Source organism: Myodes glareolus, chromosome 4 (assembly GCF_982192425.1).
Source record: "Myodes glareolus chromosome 4, mMyoGla1.1, whole genome shotgun sequence".
NCBI classification, from domain to species: domain Eukaryota; kingdom Metazoa; phylum Chordata; class Mammalia; order Rodentia; family Cricetidae; genus Myodes; species Myodes glareolus.
The window spans coordinates 58,232,449-58,254,290 of NC_142029.1; the positions used below are offsets into that span (position 1 = coordinate 58,232,449).

The 21,842-nt window shown below is 40.3% G+C and overlaps 1 protein-coding gene across 1 annotated transcript; it reads left to right on the forward strand.

The window, feature by feature from the left end:
* Positions 1-9,045: 9,045 nt before the first annotated feature.
* Dbr1 (debranching RNA lariats 1) lies at positions 9,046-20,439 on the forward strand. The gene is made up of 8 exons (XM_048417086.3): positions 9,046-9,377; positions 9,861-9,985; positions 11,579-11,659; positions 13,246-13,331; positions 15,159-15,383; positions 18,211-18,291; positions 18,505-18,650; positions 19,566-20,439. Exons 1-8 carry the CDS (start codon positions 9,181-9,183, stop codon positions 20,248-20,250), a joined length of 1,626 nt encoding a protein of 541 aa, XP_048273043.3. The 5' UTR covers positions 9,046-9,180; the 3' UTR covers positions 20,251-20,439.
* The last annotated feature ends 1,403 nt before the right edge of the window (positions 20,440-21,842 follow it).

A 21,842-nucleotide genomic window follows, 5' to 3' on the forward strand; every position in this document is an offset into this window, starting at 1 on the left:
CCATTTTGAGGCTGGAACAAGTGTCCATCACTATGTTAGTTGAGAATTTCCCCAGGCTATTAGCTTTCTGCCTTCAGGACTACCTCTCTCTGTGCTCCCCCCACCCTGTGTGTGTGTGTGTGTGTGTGTGTGTGTGTGTGTGTGTGTGTATGTGTGTGTGTGTGTCTCCTCAGCAACCCAGCTGGGATGATCTTGGCAACCTAGCGCACCATAATGCCTAAGATGTCAATTGCTTGGCTCAGAGAACAGCCACTCACAAAACCCCCTCAACACTTATTAACTGTCTATATTTACTCAAGGAACCAGCCTTGTTAGACACTTCTGTGCTGCCTCAAGCACCTCATGAGCCCTCCATCCCCTATAAAAGGGAATGTTAGTGGGTACACTTTTGTGAACATCTCCTGTTAATAATGAAGCTGTTGTAGATTTAAGACAGTAAAGGTCATGTTAAGCCCAAGGAACATTCCAGAACTTCTACAAACAAGAATGACACTTCTCCCTATATCCAAAAAAATAATAATATTTGTATTAAGGTTTTTATTGCTGTAACAACAACAACAAAAAACCATTACCAAAGTAACTTGAGGAGGAAAAGGTTTATTTGGCTTACACTTCCACAACATAGTTCATCATCAAAGGAAGTCAGGACAAGAACTCAACCAGGGCAGGAACCTGGAGGCAGAAGCTAATGCAGAGCCATGAACAGGTGCTGCTTATTAGCGTGTGTGTGTGTGTGTGTGTGTGAGAGAGAGAGAGAGAGAGAGAGAGAGAATGGAGGCATTATAGAATGACTTATAGGTTGAGGTCCAGCTAATTCAAAAATGGCTCAATGACTAGCTATAAATGCAAAGTCCAAGAGTCCAGTAATTGTTCAGTCTATGAGGTTAGTTGCTTCAACTGGTCTTCAGTATATGCCAGAATCCAAAGAAGTAGGCTCTAATGCCAGTTAAAAAAAAGATCTGGGGGGCTGGTGAGATGGCTCAGTGGTTAAGAGCACTGACTGCTCCTCCAGAGGACCCAGGTTCAATTCCCAGCACCCACATGGCAGCTCGCAACTGTCTGTAGCTCCAGTTCAAGAGAATCTGACATCATTATACCAATGCGCATGAAATAAAGTTAAATAAAGTTTTAAAAAAAAAGAAAAGATCTGGTAGTGTGTTGTGCAAATTCTAATTGGTCTTAATCATAAAAACCCAGAGTCAGATATTAGGGGGTGAAAGCTGAAAGATCAGAGAAGCAGAGCAGCCAGCCACTAGTTCTTACATTTATGAAATCCTCAGACCAAATGAGGTATCCTGTCTCTACAACTCCTCAGACTGATTGCCATCCCTTCAAAACCACAGACTAAATCCCGAGAGCTCCTGTGTCCTCCCACCTTATATTCCTCTCTCCGCCCAGCCATATCTCTCCCATCTCCACCTCCCTAGTGCTGGGATTAATACTGTAAATGTAGTTGTAAAGTCTGTGCTTGCTGTCTTGTTTTCCGCTCTCGCTTCTTGCTACTAGACTGTTCTTGTTCCCTGTTCGTGCAGAGGATTGTTATCTAGGACAGTGATCTGTAAGTCTCCCCTAAATAAATAACCCTTTATTACTCATAACTCTGAACTAGTGTGGGATTATTTCGTGACTTCCACCATCATCTATGAGCCACCACCACTTGGCTCTGTTCTCTTTTAGACTGATTTAATCTCGTGTACACCAAGGTGGCCTTAAACTCACAGAGATCCATCTGCCTCTGTCTTCTGAGTGCTGGGATTAAAGTTGTGTGCCACCACTGCCTGGCCTCTGTGGCGAACTTGTGTGGCTAGCTCCACACTCTGATCTTCAGATAAAGAAGATTTATTATTTATTTATTTATTTATTAAAACACAAACAAAATATCACCACAGTAGTGAGGAAGGCACAAGATGAAAAGGCTTCTAGGCTCAATGATTAGAAAAATTAGTATTGTGAAAATGGATCTCCTACCAAAAGCAATCTACATAGCCATTGCAAATCTTTCAAAATTAGAACACCTTTGAACAAAAATAGAAAAAAACTCATATTTTTGGTTGTGAGCCTGTCCTTTAAGACTTGATAGTTTCTGCATACACGGCTTTTAGCTAAAGGGCAATCTTTCCTCATACTTGGACCAAGGGGAGGCTTTGTCATTTACATGGGTCTGAGACTCTGGGATCCTTGACATGGCCGTGCTCATGTCAATAATACACATTCACTCAGGACCACAGCAGAGCCTCTTCAACTAAGGCTCGGGAGTCACCTCCTGACTTCATCATCATCATCATCATTATTACTAATGTTGGTTTTCAAGATAAGGTTTCTCTTTGTAACAGTCCTGGCTCAGCTGGAAAACGTGGAAAGACTAAAGAGCCAGAGGAATTGTGCTGTGTGATTGCATCTCCTGGAAATGTCAGAGAAGCTACACCCATGAAATCTCACTGAGCTGGCTGACAAAACAAGGCACAGGCAAGGATGACACCAATGGACATGCTGCTGGGCAGTGGCTGTGCACACCTTTAATCTTAGCATGCAGGAGGCCGAGGCAGGCAAATCTCTGTGTGCTTGAGGCCAGCCTGGTCTATACACTGAGTTCCAGGACAGCCAGGGCTACACAAGAAAATCATATTTCAGAAAACAAAACAAACACAAAATAATGAACATGATAACATGGAAGAGGAAAATCCCATAGGATCTCTAACCTAGACAAAAGATTATAAGCAACTAAGGAATGCCGAGAATGGGAGAAATAGTCTTCCCCCCAGGGAGACAGGGTCTCACTATACAGTCTAAGATGGCCATCTCCAAACTGTGTGTGTGTTTGTGGTGTGGAAGGTCCTTCTGTCTATGTGTTGCTTTGATTGGTTAATGAATAAAGGAACTGCTTTGGGCCTATAGCAGAGCTATAGGGGAACAGAGCTAGGTGGGGAAAACTAAACTGAATGCTGGGAAGAAGGTGGAGTCAGGGGATGCTATGGAGCTGCTGAAGATAGACATGCTGAAACTTTGCTGGTAGGCCATGATCTCGAGGTGATATACAGATTAATAGAAATGTGTTAAATTAAGATGTAAGAGTTAGCCAATAAGGAGCTAGAGCTAATGAGCCAATCAATGATTTAATTGATATAGTTCCTGTGTGATTATTTTGGTTCTGGGTAGCCGGGACGAACAAGCGGTTCCTTGCTGCCATATGTTTGTTTATTTGAGACAGGGTTTCTCTGTGTAGCCTGGGCTGTCCTGGAACTCAGTGTATAGACCAGGCTCTGTAGACAAGGCTGGCCTCAAACTCAGAAATCCTCCTGCCTCTGCCTCCTGAGTGCTGGGGTTGATGATGTGTACTACCACTGCCCTGCTTGCATAATTTCTTTTTACATGAGGACTGCTTCCCTGGGCTTGTGCAGCGAAGATATGATTAAATGCAGGCACTGCTATGGTGTTTCCTTCCAGAAAACATTGAAAATTGGAATCAGCCAGCATGATGTGGGAAGTCCTTCTGTATATTTGTTGTTTTTATTGGTTGATGAATAAAGAAGCTACTTTGGCTTGTGATAGGGCAGAATAGAGGTAGGTGGGAAAACTAAACTGAACGCTGGGAGAAAGTAGGTGTGGGATTCCCCTCTGTATGCTGTGAATACCATTGGTTAATAAAGAAGCTGCTTTGGGCCTATAGAAGTGCAGAATAGAGCAAGGTGGGAATTCCGAGTTGATAGAAGAGGAGAAAGTAGGCGGAGTCAGTGAGATACTATGTAGCCGCCAGAGGACACAAACACACTGGAACCTTGCCGGTAAATCATGACCCTCATAGTAAAATATAAAATAATGGAAATGGGTTAAGATATAAGAGCTATCTAGAAGTACGCTTAACATATTGGTCAAACACTATTGCAATTAATACAGTTTTGACGTGATTATTTCAGGTCTGGGCAGCTGAGAAATGAACGAGCAGCCTCTGCCAATTGAATGGCACCAACTTGGGTAACTACATCCACATTAAAACCTGAGAGAGCTTGAAAAGAAATTCTAGACACAAAATAAACCAAGGCTAGCACAGTTTTTTGGTAGCCACAATTTTTTTTCCCCAGATGGGCTCACGGCAAGCAGGGGCACCAAGGACCCTTTAAGAGAAGTGCAGCACTTGGCATCAAGCTTTATAACCTAAATTTGGTCCCTAAGCCCCAACACAGTGGAAGGAGAGAACTTACCCCCCCCACACACACACACAAAGCAACACTTTGCACTGGGCACTTAAGGTCGGAATCGGACTTCTACATGACATCAATATCATTTTCAACTACTCCCCAACTACAACTTAATTTTTTAAATTGTGCATTTAAAAATGATTTAACATAATTTTGAAATTTATCTAGCCATTTAATCTTATGTAATTAACTTATTATCTATATTTGAATGCTTACATATACATGGTAGCTGCAGGTAGTATTTTATGGTGTTTAGATGATTTGTAAGATTTTTTTACATATTTCTTCATTTTGAATGTATATGTGGAGAGCAGAGGCACACTTGTGCCACAGTGCGAATGTGGAGGTCAGAGGAAAGCCTGTGGGTGTCGGTTCTCTCCTTCCACCATGTGGGTCCAGAGGATTGAACTCAGGTTGTCAGGCTACTTTGCTGACCTTTCTTTCTCTTCCTTTCTTTCTTCCTTCCCTCCTTCTTTCTCTATCTCTCCCCTTCTTCTTGTCACATGTAACCTGAAGGTGGCCTCAAATTCTGTAGCTGAATTTCTGACCCTCCTACCTCTACTTCCTGAGTGCTGGGACTACAGGATTGTACCACTATCCCCAGTTTTAGAGCCACTTGGGATCCAACCTAGGGCTTTGCACATAGTAGGCAAACTACCAATTTAGCTATATCCTCTATTGGTGTTAACTGTCAACTAGACAGAATACAGACTTATTTGGGAGAGGAACCAGTCATGCCTTTAGGGGATTATCTTGATTATATTCGCTGAGGTGGAAGGACCCATTATGGGTGGCATCACTCCCTGGCTGGAATCCTAAAGTATATATACAGAGAGAGAGAGGAGAGAGAGAGACAGAGACAGAGACAGAGGTGCAGTAAAAATTGTGCGGCTTCTTTAAAAACAGCAGCTCCCTAGTTCAGTAGCATAAATGGCTCTGACTCTTTTGGGACTTCCAGCTATGGAGCATTTAAATGGGGTTTGTGAACAGAGTGCTACAACTTGCTTAATGACAACATAGATCCACTATGTGGCTGAAAATGGGGCTGTGTGCATGGCTCTCAGAGGCAGTGAACTGGGCGGAGCAAGCAGGCAGGGCTATCTATATAGGTCCTAGCCATACCCACTTCACATTTAAAAAGAAAAGTGTTCCTGGTCAGAAAATAATTACAGATAGGTAATAAAGACAGATTCATTTTAAAAAAGACCTCTGAATGAGCCAAAGTGTTGGATAAATGTACATAGGCTTGAGAGAGAGGAAAAAGAATATAGACAGTTATAAAAAGAAATAAATGGCTTTAAAAAATAAAACAAAGTCTTTAAAGAGACAGAGTATATACGGTCATAGAATAAAGGAATAAAAAATAAGCCATATAAAGATGGAATATACAGAAAATCTGGATATGTATATTATTGTGGTTTTTTTTTTTAATTTTTTTGACTGTGAAGGATCCAGTACTGAGAAACATTACATTGTACAGGCTCCTAAGCTAAACCAACATATATGCTTTAGAGGTATCTTGAATTCAAAATTTGGGTATAAGGATATGTTGCTTTAGAAAAGAGGTTCTGTCTTTGTTTCCACAGAGGATGAGAATCTGTGGATTCCTTCCAGGCTAATGTGGTTTGATGGAACAAGAACCCTCGAGAGGTCTCTATGAACCCCCAAAACTAATTTGCCCAAGAAAAAGCAGGAATCGGTTTGGAGAGAACTACACCCAAAATATTGTTTATAAATGTTTGCTTATATTTAAAGGGGGATATGCTATAGAGACGAATACTTTGCATTGGTATAAATCTTGGTTTATTGGTAAAAATTTAAGGTCAATTTTGTTATATGTTTATTTCTGCTCTTGATTAAGGTATTGTGTTTGTGCAGCTCATTGAAAAATGTAATGTATAATTAAGAAATATAGGTTAATAGATAGTCATCTATAATAGTCAAATGTATAGTCATGTTAGTTAAGTTTTTTACATGTACAAAGATATATTTCAGATGGTTATATAATCTTCAGATCTTTCAAAGACTACAGAATATGACATTTAAAATGTTTTAAGAGCTTAAGACTTTTTATGACAATGAGATATATCTGCTTCTGGCAGCACCAATCTACTTCATGTGAATGATGGGCATCAAAGAGGCTCCTTATGGAGTTTGTTAGACATTTGGGCAAGAAACTGCTCTTCCCTGATTGATGTTATACTGTATGAACTAGACATGCAGAACCCACAGAAAAATGACTGCTGAACTTACATAAAGGTGAGTCGGTCCTTCGGGGTTCCTGCTTCATGAAAGAGTCTGCCAGACATTCTGCAGGATACAGAAGAAAGTGACTGACAAGCTGCCAATATAGGCAGAACTGTCTTTGAAATTCCCTGCTTCATTGAAAAAATCTGCTGGATACTATGGGCCTGTAGACTAAAGATGAATGCCCCAATGTTCCAGAAGCACTTTGGGTGACTGCCCAGGCAGTGAGATGTCTTTGTCAATTCTAGAGTTTTGTAAGTTGCTTACAATGGACTTCCTGTTAACTTAGGTAATATTATGTCCTTCTGGGGTCTTTGATGGAGTTCAAGACTAGATAGTTATAGTTTTCCTTAGTTATGATAAAAATAAAGTATATATAAATATTGTAACTATAATTCTTGCCTGATAACTGTTATGTAATTTTACTATGTTAAAGTTAAAAACCTTCCTTTTTATTTAGACAGAAAAGAGGAGATGATCTTGGAAGTCCTTCTGTATATGTGTTGCTTTTATTGGTTAATGAATAAAGAAGCTGCTTTGGCTGTGATAGGGCAGAATAGAGAGAGCTAGGTGGGAAAACTAAACTGAATGCTGGGAGAAAGTAGGTGGAGTCACCAGGATAGCCAGGGCTACACAGAGAAATCCTGTTTTAAAAAAAGACTCATTAAAGACATTCATTTTCTATCTTTTTCTATCCTCTTTGTCAATTTAAATATCACAAAAATTATGTCTTTCTGTTAAATTTGGAGGAACCATCCCCAAATCACTCTGGGCACAATGTTTCTGTATATAATCTTTAAAGACAGTAAGTATGGTTTTATTTTCTCTATGACTTTGCAAACAACATAGAACCAACATAAAAAAATGAAAGATAAATCTACCATGGAAAGAGAGTGTTGGCTCCTACAGCCAGGCTTTTGATGTGAGCTGATGCCTGCTCATCACTAAGAGCTTCCCATAAAATCTAGTCATGTTCAAACTCTCACTTATGTAGTGTGAGTCTTCCTCATTCTAGAGTTTAACAAGCTGGGCAGGGCAGGCACATGGCTTTGATTCCCCAGTACTTCGGAGGCAGAGGCAAGAAGATCTCTGTGAGTTCAAGGCCAGCCTGGTCTACAAAGTGAGTTCCTGGACAGTCACAGCTTTTACACAGAGATACCCTGTCTTGAAAAACAAAAAACAACAACAAAAAAATAACTTAACAAATCTATAGCATTGGTGCTGGTTCCAGTGACTTTCTGCATGTGGGTGCTTACTGTTGACCTTGTCAGGGGAAGAATTCCCACAACAGCATCTCACCGCCCTTCTCTTTCAGACATTCCAGCTCTCTGCCCTCCAAAGTGGCATCCTAACTTATTTGGAGATCTACCCAATACCCAGGATGGGGAATAATATTAAAAACAAACAAAGAAATAAAGAAACAAAAACTAACAACATAAAAACCACCTCTAACCAGCAGCCTCTCTGGCTTCCTGTATTTAGTCTTGGACATCACTCCAGAACCTTTCAACTATCCTCGGTGGCTTACATGTCTTGCTTTATTTAGAATTAACTTTAGTGTCTTTCTTCCTACAACATTGTTTCTCTGTGTTTTTGTTTTGTTTTGTTTTTAAATGAGCAAACAACCACTCATGGCAGCTTACATGTTTAATCCCAGAAATACAGAGGCAAGCAGATTCCTGAGGTCCAGGTCAATCTGATCGACATAGTTCCAGGCCAGCCAGGGATACATAGAAAGACTCTGTCTCAAACAAACAAAACAGAGAAGACACAGGAAAAAGAAGTAGAGATATATTTATAAATCTCTGTATAACCTTGATTGAACTGTTTTTTCTTTCTTTTTTGAGACAATTTCTCTGTGGATTTTTTTTTTTTTTGGGTGGGGGGTGGCTGTTGTCTTGTTTTATGAGACTGGGTTTCTTCGAATAACAATCCTGGTCGTCCTGGAATTCACTCTGTAGATCAGGCTGGCCACAAATTTACAGAGATCTGCCTGTTTCTGCCTCCTTAGTGCTAGGACTAAAGGTACACGCCACCACAGCCTGACCTATGTTCTTGATTAAGTTTTTCAGTTGTTTAAACATGTAGGTCTCTGTATCACCTTGATTTTCTTTTCTTAATTAAATTTTAAGTTGTTTTCTTTACTGGTTTCCTTCTTTGCTATTCATCCTCCATTGATTAGTCTCCACCTTTTCTCTCCAAAAGTTCCGAGATACCTGCTTTCATTCATCTTGCATTATAAGACAAACAATAATTTGGTATGAAAAGTTCCATTCCATTGAGCAATAATAATAACAATAATTTTAGAAATTCCAAGGGAGTATAGTTTTAAAATAATCATTAAATTTCAAAGTTGCATTTAAAACTTTTTAATGTCATCACGGAAAAAATTTTTTTTTACTTTCTAATTTATTTTTAAGGTGATTATCCTTGCTGGTAGAATTTTTGGAATTTTGGAATTTTTATGTCCTTTTCTAGTTTTAAACTATCAGATTCTTCAGACTTGTAGGACTCACGGAACCCCGAAGACAGACAAGTTTCTCCTCGGTGGCTGCTCCCACCCCTTCTCTCGCGAGACTTGAAAACCGGAAGTTACATAACGACTCTGAATTCGCCGCGGCTGTGTTAAAGTTGGCGGGAGCCGGCCGGGTGGGACCTGTCCGGTGTTCTCTGCCGTCGGGTCCGGGCTGCTGGTGGTCGAGGGCGTCGCGGTGGAGTTCCGCGGCTCGTCGGCACGATGCGGGTGGCTGTGGCCGGCTGCTGTCATGGCGAACTGGACAAGATCTACGAGACCCTGGCGCTGGCGGAGCGGCGCGGCCCGGGATCAGTGGATGTCCTTCTGTGCTGCGGCGACTTCCAAGCGGTGCGCAACGAGGCCGACCTGCGCTGCATGGCAGTGCCGCCCAAGTACCGCCACATGCAGACCTTCTACAGGTAAGGGGCGCGCGGCCGGGCCTCGGATCCCTCGGCGTGCAGCCGAGACGGGCAGCAGGAGCGGCCTCGCGTGAGCTTCCTCCTGCCGCTGACCCCCGTGCCTGGAGGACCTGGCACTTAGGAAATGTCCGTGTCCTCCTTTCCGTAGACACCTTCTCAGGGATCGGGGAGGCGCCAACAGTTTTAGATACTTACTTTGTAATTGCTAGAACTCTAGGATTAGTTAATTTAATGATCCGGTTTTTACTGGACTTACTGAGTTCTAGACGCCCAGAATAGTCTGCTGTGCACTTCACAAAGTTGTTGACCTTAATGGGTGTAGACTGGCGTGAGCTCAAGATTTCATTCATTCTTAAGGTCAGGGATGGGAGGATACTGGGGGCCGTTTGACGGTTTTTGAGCACAGCCTTTTCCTTCTGACCCTCTTTTGCTTTTTCAGCTGCGACTAATTTGACTCCTGACAGCTTTATCCTTATGTTGTAGATATTACTCTGGAGAGAAAAAGGCCCCAGTTCTCACAATCTTCATCGGAGGAAACCATGAAGCCTCAAACCATTTGCAAGAGTTACCCTATGGTGGCTGGGTAGCTCCAAATATTTACTATTTAGGTATGTGTTTATGTACACTTTTTTGTCCTGCCTAAATTTGTACCGATTGGGCAACCTCTAGAAAACATGGTGTTGGGGGATGCCATTAACTTTATAATCATGAGAGTTGAGTTAAAATATTCATTGGCCATTTATGAACATATATCTGTCTTTCTTCTAATGGTTTAAATAATAGCATGATTACAAAAATTTTGCTATTTGCAGTGTTTTTTTTCTTATTGAATCAGATTTTATAAAGGAAAATATTCAACATCCACAAAAATACCAGGTAGTATAGTAAATTTCACCATTTGTTAGCTTTGACAACTATTACTCTGTTATACCTTATACCCCTGTATTTAGTTATTCAGTATAGTTTAAACTTTTCCTGTGGGAGATGACTGGAATATCTTATAGCAAATCCTACCCACTAGATTATTTTATTTGTAGATTTTTTTTTTCTTTTTTGGTTTTTAGAGACAGGGTTTCTCTGTAGCTTTGGAGCCTGTCTTGGAACATGCTTTGTAGACCAGGCTGGCCTCAAACTGACAGAGATCTGCCTGTCTCTGCCTCTGGAGTGCTGGAATTAAAAGCATGTACCACTCTTTTGTATATTTTTAAGTGAGTGATTTTGAATGATTTTATTTTTAAACACATGCAGTACCATTTTATACCTAGCAAAGTAAATTATTCTAACCTCTAGTGGGACCTCTTTTCTTTCTTTCTTTCTTTCCTTTTTTCCATGTAGTTTTTCTGTTGTAGAAAATGAAAGACTGCCTTGTAGCATCTAGCATCTCCTGCATTCTGGATTTAGCTGAATGGATTCCTTATGATATCATTTGTAATGTTCCTTTTATTCTCTACCTTTTCCATCTTTGAAGTTTGCAACCCTTTCACCTCTTTATTTAAATGTAGATGGTTTCTAGAGTAATTTTCAGGCTTTTCCAGTGATGAAATCATAACTTTGGGAGTTTTGTTTCTCAGTTTCATTATTGATTTATCATCTTTCAACAACCTCAGTATTATAAAAAGATGAAGTTGGTCCAGACATAATGGCACATGCTTTTAATCCCAGCACTCTGGAGGCAGAAGCAAGGCAGATCTCTAGGAGTTTGAGGCCAGCCTGTGAATTCCAGGCAATCCATAGCTACATAGTGAGACTTGAATCAAACAAACAAAAAGAAAAGGTGAATTTTCAGAGGAGTCAAAATTGAAATGTAGAAACTGCATGTTCTTTATACGTCATACCTGTTGACTTGATTGCTACCGTGAAATTCTCCACCAGGGGACATTTTTCTCCCCTCTCCAATTCCTGCCACTTACTGCATGTTCAGCTAGGTACCATGGTGCCTCTATTTGGTTTTAACATCCTACCTCATTCGTCCTTTTAGAATCCACTCAGTCTCTTGGCTGATTGGCTTCAGACTTTCTCTGCCTTGTGTATCATCAGCATATTAATGCTGTATGAAGAGTAACCTTATTACTCTTATGAAAATATGGCAAATATTTTCAAATAATTTGAGGACTACATGGAATCCCAGGCTTCTAAATGGTTTATTCTCCTAGTAGATTCCTTTTGCCTATAACATTTTACTGAATTGCATAATTTTTCAGGTTTGGCTGGTGTAGTAAAATACCGAGGTGTAAGGATTGGAGGAATCTCTGGCATTTTCAAATCTCATGACTATCGAAAAGGTATTGTTTGGAGTGAACAACTTTTATATATTGAGCTTGAAATGAATAAAATAAATAAATAAGCAAAATTTATAGTATGACTTATCAAGTTTCTTGTATAAACAATACTATTCTTAATTTTGTAGTTAAGTATTTTATACACATGAAGTTATGTATGATACTATATAGCGTATCCTTATGTTCATGATTTAGTTTTATCAATTTGCCATTTAATTTTGATTTTTAAGAAATATGACAATATAGGTCCAGTTGAAGTTCACTGTTGATCTGACTATCAATGCTGCTCTTCTTTCCCCCTTCCAATAGCCAGGGAGTTGCTGTGTCCAAGTGGGTGTTTATCAGTCACTTGATGGTTTCATCTCAATACTGAATATGCAGGAGTTTTAATGCGTTTTATACTGTGTAAGTGTAGCTCATTGCTTGCATTTTTTTTTTTTGCAGCTTGCTTCCTGGTTTAATGTGTTTTATTATTATTAATTAATTAATTAGATTTTTGTTGTAGGAATTTAGCAGTTCTTGTATCCGGGGTAGACATTAGGATAAACAGATGCTTTTTAGAGGTGCTTTAATCTTGAAGAGCCCTTGTGGCAAACAATGACTGTTTTGCTGAAGTGTCGTTGCAGCCATCCCATGACTTTGGTCACAAGATGCCTCGGGTGTGTCTGAGGCTCTTGTATTATTGTGTATTGCAAATGATACATAATAAAGGACTGGAATAATGGGGACATGTGATACTCCCTTCAGTAAGACATATACATTAGATTAGGGGCCTTGGTATGAGAAAATACTTTGTGTGACAATCACTAAGCACACCTTTGTATGGTTGTTTGGGGTTCAGTTTATCAAAGAGCCTGGATCTTCCACATAGGCCCTAAAATTTCATCTTGGGGTGCCTTCTTTTTTGAACTGACTACTACAAGGTGCACCCCGATAATTTTTTTTCATTCCTTTTACCTCCCAACCACAGTTTCCCCTCCCTCCTTTTCATCCCGTTTCCCCACCGTCTACTTCTCTGTTTCTGTTCAGAAAGTGAAGGCCTCCCATGGATGTCCACAAAGCATCTCAAGTTGAAGCAGGACTAAACTTCTCCCTTTTAAAACTGGGAGAGGCGACCCAGTATGGGGAATGGGTTCCCAAAAGCCAGCTCAAGCATTAGGGACAGGTTCTGATCTCACTGCTTGGAGTCCCACAGATAGATCAAACTACACAACTGTCACATATATGTAGAGGGCCTAGGTTGGTCCAGGTTTAACATGTTTTTGAAACCCATGTCTTGTTATCTATAATCTGTTCATTTGTTAATAGTTTCATTGTGTACACTACAGTGTAGTCACCACTACATCTAACTGATTTTTAGTTAGAGTAGTGACATAGAATCATACAGATTCCACAAATTTTATGAATTAAATTGATGACTAAAATTTACATGTTTAATGTAACTGTTAATTGCAAGTTTGTTTCCTTACCCCATCTGTTCTCCATGGACTACAAAGATGGGCTCTTTGTTACTATCCTTGCGATTATAGATTTGGGACCACTTTGGGAAAGACAAAATGGTAATGTAGTTTATTTCCCTTCAATTTAAGGTCATTTTGAGTGCCCCCCTTATAATTCATCTACCATAAGGAGTATATATCATGTGAGAAATATAGAGGTCTACAAACTGAAACAGGTATGTGAAAAGTACAGAACAGTAGACTTGAAATAAATTTAGTTTTGTACCAAAATGTGTTTGATATAATGGCTTGTAACCTTTGAGAATAGCAATTCAGTATTTCCAAAATTCAGAGTTTGAATAGTGTTTAGGAGATTCATAGGTGAATAAATTTTTATTTTCAATGATTATAAGTTTATTTAATAAACAGTTGTAAAACATTTAAATTATGGTTCCATATATTATACTTAGGTTAAGGATAAAGCATATATGTTAGGTTAAGGATAAAGCATATATGCTGAAATGAAGTAATATTTTCAGATAAATATTTCCACCCAGTGTGATGGTACACACCTAATCCCATCATTTAGCAGGCTGAGTGAGGCAAGAAGATTATGAAATTGAGGTTAGCCTGGGCTACAGAGTAGAATGTTATCTCAGAAGAGAAAAAGACAGAGAAAACAAACTTTTATGTTACTAAATTTTAGTATTAGATAAAGTAACTAAATAACATTGTTAAATAGAAAAGAACTAATGGGAAAGATGATAGCGGACATGAGAAATTGTGAAGATGGTGTCAAGTACTGACTTAACTGATGAATGGGTGAAGCTAAGTTTTTGAGAACCCACTGCTGGGGTGGTACTGGGCTGAGTGATTCACACACGATATTTCATATAATTCCATTCAGGTTTGATGAGGTAGCTCTCACTCTGCCTTCCCCAATTAAGAAAACCAAGTCAAGGTATAGCCAGACAAGAAGCCTGCCCAGGACTCCCTGGTAGTTTACAGCAGAGCCTGTCTCAGTGGTCATGTCCTGCGCCATTGCTAGAGCTGCGGTGTGCAGTATGCTCACACACCTTTCCTGTGATGTGTGTGTGCTCTCCTTCTGGGTGTCTTTCCCTTCATCAATCTAAAAATCCCCCATTTCTCTAGTGTGGAGTCATCCCCCTTCTTCAGTTCTCATCCATTCAGCGACTATTGTATCTGACCTACATTCCATATTGTCTTAAACAGTTATTGGTTCAATTTAGTTTCCCAAATACTTGTTTCATATTACTTACTTGATAGTGCCGAAGAGTAAGTAAAGTGTAGAATACATTTTGTGTTTTCCATGTAAGCAACTCTAGATATTAATTTATTTAGCAAAGGGAGACTTTTTAGTTTGTAGTATGTGGATACATTAGGAAAACAATTGGTGATCTAGGAGTCTGTACCGAAGACTGACCATGCAAGCCCTCTGCCACCCATATACATTCCTGTTAAGTTTTTGGGTTTACTGCATTAATTGCATTGGAAATCTTACTAAATTGGTTTTCTCTAGATCTTCAAAATTATAATTTTTTGTTGTTGTTGTTGTCGTTGTTTTTGAGACAAGGTTTCTCTGTGTAACAGCCCTGGCAGGCCTGGAACCAGCTCTTGTAGACCAGGCTGGCCTTGAACTCATATTTGTCTGTCTCTTCCTCCTGCTTGCCAGGATTAAGGGTTTATGCCACCACCGCCCAGCTTAAAATTATAAATTTGTCTACCAGGGAAAAGGAGCCGTGGTTATATATTTTAGAAAGCTGGCAGGCCTCAGCTGATTGGCAGAGTAATGAAAGTGTCTCTGCTGCCCTGCCTTTGCTACAGGAATTATAATAATTTCTGAGGCACAGGGAAAGCTGCTTCTCTTTGTCTAGGTAAATGAGGAGCTTAGTATTTTTATTTCCTTAAAGTGTCCTAAGGATGAAATAACACAGAAAGCTAGATTATCCATCTACAAGAGCGGGAGCATGGTAGTGTAGAAAGGAAGTGATTGATTGTTTTTGGTTAGTCTCTTTTTAAGAATTTTCTTTCTGTTCTTCAAGTTGAAGCAGCCTGTAGATATATTCTTATCTCATGACTGGCCAAGAAGTATATATCATTATGGAAATAAGAAGCAGCTTCTTAAGACCAAATCTTTTTTTCGCCAAGAAGTGGAAAATAACACGCTAGGGAGTCCTGCTGCCTCAGAGCTGTTGGAACACCTAAAGCCCTCATACTGGTTTTCTGCACATCTTCATGTGAAATTTGCAGCCTTGATGCGACACCAGGTAGGACAGAAAACATCGGCCCTTATCTTTAATAAACACTTACTGAACATTCATGAAGTGGGCACCATGGGCAGAGTGGTAAAGCCAGAGATTGAAATACAGCTTGCCCCTCAGGAGTTACTCAGTACTCAGTGTGGGCAAGAAATGAGCAAGCAATTACAGAGCAGGGTAAATGTGGTAGGAGAGCGCTGAGGTGATTGAAGGCACCCAAGGCAGACTGCTGGGGTCAGATTCGTCCACTGATGAAGAAGGAGTTTCCAAAGGACTGAGCTGAATCCAGAGGTTATCAGGAGGAAATAGTCTGAGTGTTTTAATAGAGGGACCAGCATGTTTGCAGATTTAACAGTCTGAGAGCGCAGTGCACTTGGTACTAGTTCCTGTCTCTCAAGTGTAGAGACAGATACAGCCTGAACAGAATCTAAGCTGCTTTCTGGGCAGAACTTGGGCACCTGCTTCTTCTAGAGTAAGTCCACATCAGAAAGGGCTTTAACAATGTTTTCAAATAAAACTAGGTTTCAGAAGCATTATACTTCCAACATAGAGAAGGGTTTGGTCCAGTAGCTTTGGGAAGCACTGCATATCACAGCCATTCTAGAGAGATGGTACTCACTGGGCCATTAGATGTAACTCTGAGGAGGTCTCCAGAAGACTTGCAGAAATCTTCAGCTGTTAACCTGTATTTTCTGGCTTGTTTCCCTATGGAGTACATCATGAAAAAAGAAGAGTTTGGGTGTTAGCTAGAAGGTGATGGGAAAGGTGGAGACTGATGGAGCCAGGTGGTCGTTCTAAAGACTAATTGGCAGGTTTGTGAGTGGAATGGAGTGATGTCAACAGAGACAGGATGCTGCTTAGCAAAGGAGGAGAGTCTAGCTAAGGCAAAACGCACAGAGAATGAAGTGGAGGCTGGAGAGATTTTAGAATCAGAATAGTAAGGCTTTCGTGAGAAGGCGGGGGTACAGGATGACTGCTCGAGGGGTTTTTGGAGGATGGGGGTTTGGACACCATTTAGAAAATGCCAAGTTAGCATTGGGAGAGTTTTTGAAGTCTTCTGTAGAATTCTCAGGGTCTTTAATGCATTAATGAGCACTTTCTAGAGAATGTGATGTGTAGTACTTCCCAAACTACTTTCCTACTTTAACAACTTGCCTGAGATGGTTTGTGTCTGAAAACACTCCCAAAGCACTTTCTGCTGTGGTCTTACTCCAGGAAGGTAGAAGTTACACCTTCACTTTGTCTGTGGCCACTCAGTGACCACGCTTGCTTGATGTCCAAGTATACCTGTAGACAGCTCACTTTTCCACATCTCACTGCTTTCTTTTACTTAAAAGACAGCAGGAGATGGGGCGGCGGGTTGATATGTGGACCAGGCTGGCTTTGAACACAGATCTGGCTGCCTCTGCCTTCTGAATGTTGGGATTAGAGACTTGTGTCACCATTCTTGAGCTTTTTGGGGGTACCAGGGAATGGGGGTTAAGACAGGGTGTCTGTGTAGCCTTGGCTGTCCTGGAACTCACTTTGTAGACCGGACTGGCCTTGAACTCATAGAGATCTGCCTGCCTTTTCCTCCCAAGTGCCGGGATTAAAGGCATGTGCCACAGCCTGGCTCACAGATCAGTCTTACAACATGTCCATCTTGCCCCAGATTCCTTTGTGTCTATATTGGTATCAGCTTTGCATCCTTTTTTTTAAAAAAATATTTATTTATTTATTATGTATTCAATATTCTGTCTGTGTGTATGCCTGCAGGCCAGAAGAGGGCACCAGACCTCATTACAGATGGTTGTGAGCCACCATGTGGTTGCTGGGAATTGAACTCAGGACCTTTGGAAGAGCAGGCAATGCTCTTAACCGCTGAGCCATCTCTCCAGCCCATCAGCTTTGCATCCTTAATTGTACATGATAACTGATTTGGATTGAGTTTTTTTCTGAATAATTCATATAAAAAGAATCATAAAGTACAAATCTTTAGCAGCTGGTTTCTTTCATTTGTTTGTTTTCGTGAATCATTCGTGTAACACACGTCAGTATTTGACGTCATCGTCGTCAGTGTTTGTTTTGAGTTTTGAAGGAAACGGCAGCCAATAGTGATTAAGTGCTTTGTATTCCATTGTCCAAGTGGATATAGACCTTTTCCTTTTTTCTTTTGTTTTTTCTTATTTCCTCCTCCTCCTCTTCCTCTTTCTCCTCCTCCTCCTTCTACTTCTTCTTTTCTCTCCTCTTCTCCTCTTCTTCCTCCTCCTCCTTCTTCCTCTCTCTCTCCCCCTTTCTTTCTTCCTTCCTTCCTTCCTTCCTTCCTTCCTTCCTTCCTTTCTTTCTTTCTTTCTTATTTGGTAATCATTCTTTTGGCACAGAATTGGGAGCATGTGTTTGGGTAGAAGCTTCACCCCAGCCCTGGCACCCCTACCCAAAGAGTCTGAAATGTTTGGGTAAAAGTTCCATCCCAAACCCCCTCCCCTAGGAGTTGCCTCAGTCCAGACTCCACCTCCAAGAAAGCCTGCAAAACAGTGACCCCTCTTCAGAGATGCTCAAGACCACTCCCACAGGGTATTTAAACTGCAACCCAAAGAATAAACACATGGTTTTTCCGGCCTTCCTTCCCCATCTCCATCCCTGGGGGCTGGAATGCTACCCCAGACTGCTAGTATCTTGGAGTGCTAAAAAACCTAGACTTTTTCTAATTTGATTTGATTTGGTCTGATTTGGATTATTGCATCTGTGGAGAGGTTTATCAGACCACAAAAACTTTTCAGCATATTTCTGCTCTATTCGGTATATGGATTACTTGTGATGCTTTTAACATTCTTACATCATGGTTTGTCTCTTCTAGGCCACAGATAAAGAGCAAGCAGGCAAAGAAACCAAGTTTTTAGCCTTGGACAAATGCTTACCACACAGAGACTTTCTTCAGGTAATAAGAAAATAGTAATTTTATAAAAGTTTTACTCTTTCAGTAATCTTAAAAATATAGTTTTTACTTCAGAATTTATTTGTGCTATTTATAATTTATGTTTTCTGAGAATTCTTTGATGTTGTTTGTTATCATTTTAAATTAACTAGATTTAAAATTATTGGACTGTTAAACATAAAAAAATTACCTAAAATATCTGATTTTGTCCTATAGGTGTTAGAAATAGAACATGATCCCAGTGCTCCTGAGTACTTAGAGTATGATATTGAATGGCTTACTGTTCTCAGGGCCACTGATGACCTGATTAATGTGACCGGGAACCTATGGAATATGCCTGAAAACAATGGTCTGCATACAAGGTAGTTCTGCTCACTTTAGAACTTGCCTTCTGCACTGTGTACAATTTTGTCTCTGATCTGTGTTGTATTCTGGTCCCTGAAGAGTTTGCTTTTGTCTGCAGAAAGGAGGGGGTGAGGTGACAGTTTTTTGGGGGAGCTGAGCATTTGGCAAGCCTCCTAGCAAGTGCTTGCTTGATGACCATTTGTGAGGTTAAGTAGTTGCCTATTGTCTCTAATTTGGGCCTGACTGGGGGGACTTTGGACCACTCCCCACAGCAGCCCCAGCAGGCACTGGCCATGGGAACCCAACTTTGTACTCAAGGTTGACTGATATTGAAGAAGGCTACAAGTTTTTGTCCATGGCTGGCAAACGAACAGGTCTGTTAAGCATCAACCCAAGTGAGTGTATGAGTATATAAGCGTATGAGCATTCTTCAGACTATAGCTTGGTAAAGGTTTGGTTCACACACACACATACTTGTTTGGAGGGATGAGTAAAATTTTTTCTTAGAGTTGTTATTTCTGAAGATTCTTTGCTAAGTTAATTATAATTTTACCATGTGAGTTTTTTAATTTTTATTTTATATATATATATACATATATACATACATACATACATACATACATATATATATGTAACCACCCTGCATGAATGTCTTTGCACCATGTGTGTGCCTGGCACCTATAGAGGCCAGAAGAGGGAGTCAGATCCCTTGAAATGAGTTAGAAATGGCTATGAGCTGCCATGTAGGTGCTGGGAATTGAACCCGGATCCTCTGGGAGAGAAGCCAGTGTTTTTAACTACTGAGCCCTCTCTGAAGCTTTGTATAGAATTTTTAGTTTCTTTTTTAATTTTTATAATTGGAGTCAATACTTAGGGTTTTTTACTGTTTGGAAGTTATAACATTTACAAATCAATCGCCCTAATTGTTACAGGTGGGATTATAGTGCAACCGAAGAAGCTATGAAGGAAGTAATGGAAAAATTGAACCATGACCCTAAAGTTCCCTGTAACTTCAGTATGACAGCAGCTTGTTATGATCCTAGTAAGCCACAATCACAAGTGCAACTGGTTCACAGGATCAATCCGCAGACTACTGAATTTTGTGCCCAGCTTGGCATCACAGACATTAATGTCATGCTTCAGAAGGACAAGGAAGAGCAACGTCTGTGTGGAGAGTATGAACAGCAGGGTGATGTGGGGACCGATGAGTCTGAAGAAGACCGGAGTGAGTACAGCACAGACACGTCTGCTCTGTCCTCCTTTAATCCGGATGAAATAATGCTGGAGGAGGAGGAGGAGGAGGGTCCTCATGGTGACATGACCACTCCCTCTGTAGAACCTTATTCCCATCAAGCTTCTGACTTCTCCACGAGCTTTTCTGACGTCAGGAACTTGCCAAGCTCCATGTTTGTGTCATCTGATGATGCATCCCATTCTCCGACTGGTGGGGAGGGAAATCCTGCTGAGGCTGTGCAGTCGGAGGATGAAAAGTCCTTGACTGAATTTCCACTGAAGAGGCTGAGTAATGAACATGAGCCTGAGCAAAGAAAGAAAATTAAGAGGCGGAATCAAGCCATCTATGCTGCCGTAGATGATGGTGGTGGTGATGATGAATAAGACAGGGACTTGCCTTAGTGACGTATGTAGTATGTGATTCCGCACCCTATTTTTAGGGTTGAAGTTTTGATAAATTACTGGGCTTTGTAATAATGAAATGATGGAATTTTAGTTATATATGACTTTGTTTTTAGGATTATGTTTGTATGTTTCAGATATAAGCTTATTAAAATTTCATATGAAATTTGATTGATGACCATGTTTTGAAGACATTATTCACTTCCACTTTGTCAGTACTTAACTACATTTGAACTCTAGAAACACTGTTCTCTAGGAAGGGACTATGAAGATAAATCAAGATAGGGATCTTGTAAATGTTTTTGATGCATAAAGTGCCACCTAATTGCTGAAATTAATATCCTTTTGGCTCTTGCATATTGTATTTTAGCCTAAATTTTTATGTAACCATGGTAGCTATATTCAAGTTACCTTGGCACAGTGCAGTTTAGTATTAATTACCAACAGGATTGTCTAGATGCCCTCTCTCTTGCTGCATGATAGACTGACAGGGGTAAAGTGTTGTCAAGGGTCCATGTGGAACATATACCTCTCTCTCTCCTCTAGTTGCAATAAATGGGCTGCCTGAGGCCATTACCTCTGGACTTGGGAACAGACTCGTGAATCCAAGGGTCTCATTCTCATCCCACTGCAGTCCAAATCCAGGGAAATCCTGAAGTGGCCGACTTCCGTCCTGGCAGCATTTGACACTGCCATAAAGCTTCAGGACTTTGAGGCTTTTGTGTTTGCTTCCTTCCATTTATTCATTTAAAAATTATTTTCTTGTTTACAATAAGGTATTTGAAACTGAATTTACCCCACTAGTTTGAATTCCACAAATTCAAATCATAGTTTTCTCTGGAAACGTCTTTTTAACAAGTAAAAGAACGTGTGTACGCCTGAGGCAATTTGGAGTGTTAAACTATACCAAATTCTCTCTCTCTCTCTCTCTCTCTCTCTCTCTCTCTCTCTCTCTCTCTCTCTCTCTCTCTCCAGTTTTGGCTATTCTGGAACTAGTTTTGTAGACCAGGCTGGCCTTGCACTCAGAGATTCACCTGCCACTGCCTCTTAAGTGCTGGGATTAAAGGCATGTGCTACCACCATGGCCCAGCTCTGAAATTTCTTAAAGCAGAAAATAGTTACATATAAGACAAAATACCAAAATTAATAGATATTAATTCTAAAAAGCAAACAAAAAATGTTCTAGTTTTGCCCAGTCAAGAAAATATGCAAATACAGTTTGTGCAGATCTCAAAGGTAAACCTGGTTTATGAAGCAAATTTCATATCAGCCAGGCTATGTAAAGAGATACTGACATGAGGCTGGAGAGATGGCTCAGTGGTTAAGAGCATTGCCTTCCCTTCCAAAGGTCCTGAGTTCAATTCCCAGCAACCACATGGTGGCTCACAACCATCTGATGCCCTCTTTTGGCCTGCAGGTGTACATGCAGACAGAATACTGACAATTAAAAAAAAAAAGACACTGCCACAAAAAAAATTTTGAAAGTATGCAAACACAAAGAAAGATGCAAAAATACTTTTCTTATAACATTGTTTATGCTTGGTTGAATGTATGGTTAGAATTGCTTAGGAACA